This window comes from Palaemon carinicauda, chromosome 29 (genome assembly GCF_036898095.1).
Source record: "Palaemon carinicauda isolate YSFRI2023 chromosome 29, ASM3689809v2, whole genome shotgun sequence".
Classification (NCBI taxonomy): domain Eukaryota; kingdom Metazoa; phylum Arthropoda; class Malacostraca; order Decapoda; family Palaemonidae; genus Palaemon; species Palaemon carinicauda.
Window position 1 is genome coordinate 84,091,896 of NC_090753.1, and position 8,141 is coordinate 84,100,036.

At 45.8% G+C, this 8,141-nt stretch overlaps 1 protein-coding gene across 1 annotated transcript in view; it reads right to left on the minus strand.

The window, feature by feature from the left end:
• Window positions 1-6,115, minus strand: part of LOC137622690 (uncharacterized) — a 10,528-nt gene extending 4,413 nt beyond the window's left edge. The window contains exons 1-2 of the mRNA XM_068353285.1: window positions 5,967-6,115; window positions 4,255-4,649 (exon numbers count right to left, since the gene is read on the minus strand). Coding sequence (XP_068209386.1) covers window positions 4,255-4,649; window positions 5,967-6,115 — 544 coding nt within the window. The remainder of the gene's footprint in view (window positions 1-4,254; window positions 4,650-5,966) is intronic.
• Between the last annotated feature and the right edge of the window lie 2,026 nt (window positions 6,116-8,141).

Below are 8,141 nucleotides of genomic sequence, written 5' to 3' on the forward strand. Positions count from 1 at the left end.
GGTGGGAGACTTTACCCTGATTGCTCACAACAAAGAATCCTAGTTTGGGTAGTCCTGACTAATATACGGAGATACACAATCCTTTTCACCACGTTAAGGTATCGTCATTCAGAAAGGGATATACATATGTGTGTGTGTTTTTTTTTTTTTTTTTTAATCTTGCTAGCTCCCTGCCGTTTTCCTTACTGGCTACGACCCACCTGCATCGACAATCTACCAGGTTTCCATGAATCCCCTTTTAGCTAACCTCCATTCCAACAAACCTCCAGTCCAACAAACTGAGTTTCCCCAATACAGTAACCAACCATTTAGAATATACAAATCCGAATGTCTTCCCTCCTAACAAATCAATATTTGTATAAACGTTTAGGTCAGTTTGTGTATGCAATAAATGTTTAATGTATGGTCATTTACACCAAACGTTTAATTAGATGAGAGGGTCAAACGTTCTTCCCCCTCAGTGATGGGAATATGATTTCTATAAATACTCTCTAATGAAGTCATATGTAATTAGTGGAAGCAAATTATATTCGTTATGAATATCTGTGATGATTTTTATACAGTATTTATGTTATGAAGTATAGTTGTCATATACTCATATATTTTCTAACATTGAGATGTTTCCTAAACAAGGGATGGCCCCGGAGGATGTAAGATAGGGGTAACTGGCTTATTCATACTAAAACCATTGAATTTTAGGTGTCCCCTACGCAAACAATTCCCACAATATACAAGGGATGGCGCCAGTGGATATAAGATAGTGATAATTGCCTCATCCATACTAAAATCATCAAAGTTCAGGTGATTTATACAGAAAACTTCCCTAAATATTAGAGGTTTCACCTACCTTCGCTTATGGGTCATTAGCAACCGTTCAACTCTCGCACTTAATTAAAGTTAAGGATCTTTCTTTACAAAACTGCTTCAGTTCTTGTTTCCAACAGTTTTCAAGTGTTCCTTCTTTTCACCGACATTTAATCCTCATCTTTCCACATGGCCAGACCATCACAAAACACTCTGATCTATCGTTGCTCCAAAGGTAACATTTTAACATTTTCTTTATATCTCCACATTTATATTATGTTCAGTTTTTTGCGTTTCTATTATATTTATAATGTTATTTCAATGGCTTCCACTAATGTTTTTAATTTTTATTTAATTTGCACATAACATCTATATTTTACTCCCATAAAGGAGTTCTGGCTGAAAAAAAAACTTTCATAAATTCCCTTCTTGGTTCACATTGAAACTCATAAACTCTTCCATACCTGTAGGGTTTACTCTTTGGCTTTCTTGTTCCCTCTTCCTTGTGCAAGCCCATATTCCTCCTCTCCTTTTAGTCTCACTTTTCAACCCCTTTCTATCCCTGCATATATCCTAAAAAATCGCTTTTAAACACATTCTATAAGATTTACAAAACCCCTCCTTTTTTTTTTATTTGGTATTTGCTTTTAAACTATCCCACATATTTCAAGAAGTACTCACCCCATCGACCCGTGACATTCACGTACTCACACCATCGACCCGTGACATCATTCAAGTACTCACCCCATCGACTCGTGACATCATTCAAGTACTCACTCCATCGACCCGTGACATCATTCAAGTACTCACTCCATCGATCCGTGACATCATTCAAGTACTCACTCCATCGACCCGTGACATCATTCAAGTACTCACCCCATCGACCCGTGACATCATTCAAGTACTCACCCCATCGACCCGTGACATCATTCAAGTACTCACTCCATCGACCCTTGACATCATTCAAGTACTCACTCCATCGACCAGTGACATCATTCAAGTACTCACTCCATCGATCCGTGACATCATTCAAGAACTCACTCCATCGACCCGTGACATCATTCAAGTACTCACTCCATCGACCAGTGACATCATTCAAGTACTCACTCCATCGATCCGTGACATCATTCAAGTACTCACTCCATCGACCCGTGACATCATTCAAGTACTCACTCCATCGACCAGTGACATCATTCAAGTACTCACTCCATCGACCAGTGACATCATTCAAGTACTCACTCCATCGACCAGTGACATCATTCAAGTACTCACTCCATCGATCCGTGACATCATTCAAGTACTCACTCCATCGACCAGTGACATCATTCAAGTACTCACTCCATCGATCCGTGACATCATTCAAGTACTCACTCCATCGACCCGTGACATCATTCAAGTACTCACTCCATCGATCCGTGACATCATTCAAGTACTCACTCCATCGACCCGTGACATCATTCAAGTACTCACTCCATCGACGCGTGACATCATTCAAGTACTCACCCCATCGACCCGTGACATCATTCAAGTACTCACTCCCTCGACCCGTGACATCATTCAAGTACTCACCCCATCGACCCGTGACATCATTCAAGTACTCACTCCCTCGACCCGTGACATCATTCAAGTACTCACCCCATCGACCCGTGACATCATTCAAGTACTCACTCCATCGACCCGTGACATCATTCAAGTACTCACTCCATCGATCCGTGACATCATTCAAGTACTCACTCCATCGACCCGTGACATCATTCAAGTACTCACCCCATCGACCCGTGACATCATTCAAGTACTCACTCCATCGACCCGTGACATCATTCAAGTACTCACTCCATCGACCCGTGACATCATTCAAGTACTCACCCCATCGACCCGTGACATCATTCAAGTACTCACTCCATCAACCCGTGACATCATTCAAGTACTCACTCCATTGATCAGTGACATCATTCAAGTACTCACTCCATCGACCCGTGACATCATTCAAGTATTCACTCCATCGACCCGTGACATCATTCAAGTACTCACCCCATCGACCCGTGACATCATTCAAGTACTCACTCCATCGACCCGTGACATCATTCAAGTACTCACTCCATCGACCCGTGACATCATTCAAGTACTCACTCCATCGACCCGTGACACCATTCAAGTACTCACCGCATCGACCCGTGACACCATTCAATTACTCAGTCCATCGACCCGTGACACCATTCAAGTACTCACCCCATCGACCCGTGACATCATTCAAGTACTCACTCCATCGACCCGTGACATCATTCAAGTACTCACTCCATTGATCCGTGACTTCATTCAAGTACTCACTCCATCGACCTGTGACATCATTCAAGTACTCACCCCATCGACCCGTGACATCATTCAAGTACTCACTCCATCGACCCGTGACATCATTCAAGTACTCACTCCATCGACCCGTGACACCATTCAAGTACTCACTCCATCGACCCGTGACACCATTCAAGTACTCACTCCATCGACCCGTGACATCATTCAAGTACTCACTCCATTGATCCGTGATATCATTCAAGTACTCACTCCATCGACCCGTGACATCATTCAAGTACTCACCCCATCGACCCGTGACATCATTCAAGTACTCACTCCATCGATCCGTGACATCATTCAAGTACTCACTCCATCGACCCGTGACATCATTCAAGTACTCACTCCATCGACCCGTGACATCATTCAAGTACTCACCCCATCGACCCGTGACATCATTCAAGTACTCACTCCATCGACCCGTGACATCATTCAAGTACTCACCCCATCGACCCGTGACATCATTCAAGTACTCACTCCATCGACCCGTGACATCATTCAAGTACTCACCCCATCGACCCGTGACATCATTCAGGTACTCACTCCATCGACCCGTGACATCATTCAAGTACTCACTCCATCGACCCGTGACATCATTCAAGTACTCACCCCATCGACCCGTGACATCATTCAAGTACTCACTCCATCGACCCGTGACATCATTCAAGTACTCACTCCATTGATCCGTGACATCATTCAAGTACTCACTCCATCGACCCGTGACATCATTCAAGTACTCACTCCATCGACCCGTGACATCATTCAAGTACTCACCCCATTAACCCGTGACATCATTCAAGTACTCACTCCATCGACCCGTGACATCATTCAAGTACTCACTCCATCGACCCGTGACACCATTCAATTACTCACTCCATCGACCCGTGACACCATTCAAGTACTCACCCCATCGACCCGTGACACCATTCAAGTACTCACTCCATCGACCCGTGACATCATTCAAGTACTCACTCCATTGATCCGTGACTTCATTCAAGTACTCACTCCATCGACCCGTGACATCATTCAAGTACTCACCCCATCGACCCGTGACATCATTGAAGTACTCACTCCATCGACCCGTGACATCATTCAAGTACTCACTCCATCGACCCGTGACACCATTCAAGTACTCACTCCATCGACCCGTGACACCATTCAAGTACTCACCCCATCGACCCGTGACACCATTCAAGTACTCACTCCATCGACCCGTGACACCATTCAAGTACTCACCCCATCGACCCGTGACACCATTCAAGTACTCACTCCATCGACCCGTGACACCATTCAAGTACTCACCCCATCGACCCGTGACACCATTCAAGTACTCACTCCATCGACCCGTGACACCATTCAAGTACTCACCCCATCGACCCGTGACACCATTCAAGTACTCACTCCATCGACCCGTGACATCATTCAAGTACTCACTCCATCGACCCGTGACACCATTCAAGTACTCACCCCATCGACCCGTGACATCATTCAAGTACTCACTCCATCGACCCGTGACATCATTCAAGTACTCACCCCATCGACCCGTGACATCATTCAAGTACTCACTCCATCGACCCGTGACACCATTCAAGTACTCACTCCATCGACCCGTGACACCATTCAAGTACTCACCCCATCGACCCGTGACACCATTCAAGTACTCACTCCATCGACCCGTGACATCATTCAAGTACTCACTCCATTGATCCGTGACTTCATTCAAGTACTCACTCCATCGACCCGTGACATCATTCAAGTACTCACTCCATCGACCCGTGACATCATTCAAGTACTCACCCCATCGACCCGTGACATCATTCAAGTACTCACTCCATCGACCTGTGACATCATTCAAGTACTCACCCCATCGACCCGTGACACCATTCAATTACTCACTCCATCGACCCGTGACACCATTCAAGTACTCACCCCATCGACCCGTGACACCATTCAAGTACTCACTCCATCGACCCGTGACACCATTCAAGTACTCACCCCATCGACCCGTGACACCATTCAAGTACTCACTCCATCGACCCGTGAAACCATTCAAGTACTCACCCCATCGACCCGTGACACCATTCAAGTACTCACTCCATCGATCCGTGACATCATTCAAGTACTCACTCCATCGACCCGTGACATCATTCAAGTACTCACTCCATCGACCCGTGACATCATTCAAGTACTCACTCCATCGATCCGTGACATCATTCAAGTACTCACTCCATCGACCCGTGACATCATTCAAGTACTCACTCCATCGACCCGTGACACCATTCAAGTACTCACTCCATCGACCCGTGACACCATTCAAGTACTCACTCCATCGACCCGTGACATCATTCAAGTACTCACTCCATCGATCCGTGACATCATTCAAGTACTCACTCCATCGACCCGTGACATCATTCAAGTACTCACTCCATCGACCCGTGACATCATTCAAGTACTCACCCCATTGACCCGTGACATCATTCAAGTACTCACTCCATCGACCCGTGACATCATTCAAGTACTCACTCCATCGACCCGTGACACCATTCAAGTACTCACTCCGTCGACCCGTGACACCATTCAATTACTCACTCCATCGACCCGTGACACCATTCAAGTACTCACTCCGTCGACCCGTGACACCATTCAAGTACTCACCCCATTGACCCGTGACATCATTCAAGTACTCACCCCATTGACCCGTGACATCATTCAAGTACTCACTCCATCGACCCGTGACATCATTCAAGTACTCACTCCATCGACCCGTGATATCATTCAAATACTCACTCCATCGACCCGTGACACCATTCAATTACTCACTCCATCGACCCGTGACACCATTCAAGTACTCACTCCATCGACCCGTGACACCATTCAAGTACTCACCCCATTGACCCGTGACATCATTCAAGTACTCACCCCATTGACCCGTGACATCATTCAAGTACTCACTCCATCGACCCATGACATCATTCAAGTACTCACTCCATCGACCCGTGATATCATTCAAATACTCACTCCATCGACCCGTGACACCATTCAATTACTCACTCCATCGACCCGTGACACCATTCAAGTACTCACCCCATCGACCCGTGACACCATTCAAGTACTCACTCCATCGATCCGTGACATCATTCAAGTACTCACTCCATCGACCCGTGACATCATTCAAGTACTCACTCCATCGACCCGTGACATCATTCAAGTACTCACTCCATCGATCCGTGACATCATTCAAGTACTCACTCCATCGACCCGTGACATCATTCAAGTACTCACTCCATCGACCCGTGACACCATTCAAGTACTCACTCCATCGACCCGTGACACCATTCAAGTACTCACTCCATCGACCCGTGACATCATTCAAGTACTCACTCCATCGATCCGTGACATCATTCAAGTACTCACTCCATCGACCCGTGACATCATTCAAGTACTCACTCCATCGACCCGTGACATCATTCAAGTACTCACCCCATTGACCCGTGACATCATTCAAGTACTCACTCCATCGACCCGTGACATCATTCAAGTACTCACTCCATCGACCCGTGATATCATTCAAATACTCACTCCATCGACCCGTGACACCATTCAATTACTCACTCCATCGACCCGTGACACCATTCAAGTACTCACTCCGTCGACCCGTGACACCATTCAAGTACTCACCCCATTGACCCGTGACATCATTCAAGTACTCACCCCATTGACCCGTGACATCATTCAAGTACTCACTCCATCGACCCGTGACATCATTCAAGTACTCACTCCATCGACCCGTGATATCATTCAAATACTCACTCCATCGACCCGTGACACCATTCAATTACTCACTCCATCGACCCGTGACACCATTCAAGTACTCACTCCATCGACCCGTGACACCATTCAAGTACTCACCCCATTGACCCGTGACATCATTCAAGTACTCACCCCATTGACCCGTGACATCATTCAAGTACTCACTCCATCGACCCATGACATCATTCAAGTACTCACTCCATCGACCCGTGATATCATTCAAATACTCACTCCATCGACCCGTGACACCATTCAATTACTCACTCCATCGACCCGTGACACCATTCAAGTACTCACTCCATCGACCCGTGACACCATTCAAGTACTCACTCCATCGACCCGTGACATCATTCAATTACTCACTCCATCGACCTATGGCATCATTCAAGTACTCACTCCATCGACATTGGACTGCACTCACTTTATTCACTTTCTATACTACTTCAACTTCAACGATTTTGAAAGTATTTTACTTTTTGTCATAAGCTTTTTTTATTTTCTTCAAATCAAACGTATCCATCATATCCTCCTGGCTAGTACAGTGGTAAGTGTTCGCCAAGCATTCATATGGCAACAGATCGACCGCAGCCAGGGTCTGTAAGTTTAAGCTGTTTACTGAGGAGGCCATTGCTGTGGTGGGGCACCACAGTGGGGGATTGAGCTTGCCCGGCTGACATTCTGGTGAGCATCTATTCTGATGAAACTGGAACTGAAACCAAACACCTTTACCTTTTCCTAGTAATTACATCTTGTTTTTAACCACTTCCTCTCTCTCTCTCTCTCTCTCTCTCTCTCTCTCTCTCTCTCTCTCCGAAGCGGGAGAGATATGATCATAGGCTGTCAGAGACAAGAACACGTCATTTTGATTAAATCGGCTTTATACCAGAGATCTCCCCCCTTCCCTCCTCCTCCCCTCTCCCCCCGCCCACCTGAACCCAAGTTATAACTTCTTGACTACAAAGGAAAAGACGGTAATCACAAAGCTCAATTTTGCAGCTCTTTTTTAAGAAGATGGTTCGGTAATAAGAGAGAGAGAGAGAGAGGAGAGAGAGAGAGAGAGAGAGAGAGAGAGAGAGAGAGAGCGTGAGTGAACACGCATTTTCGTATCACTTGAATATAAACTATCATCTACTTTACCAGAATCACTGATATATAAATCAATTTATACAATTACTTAAAAG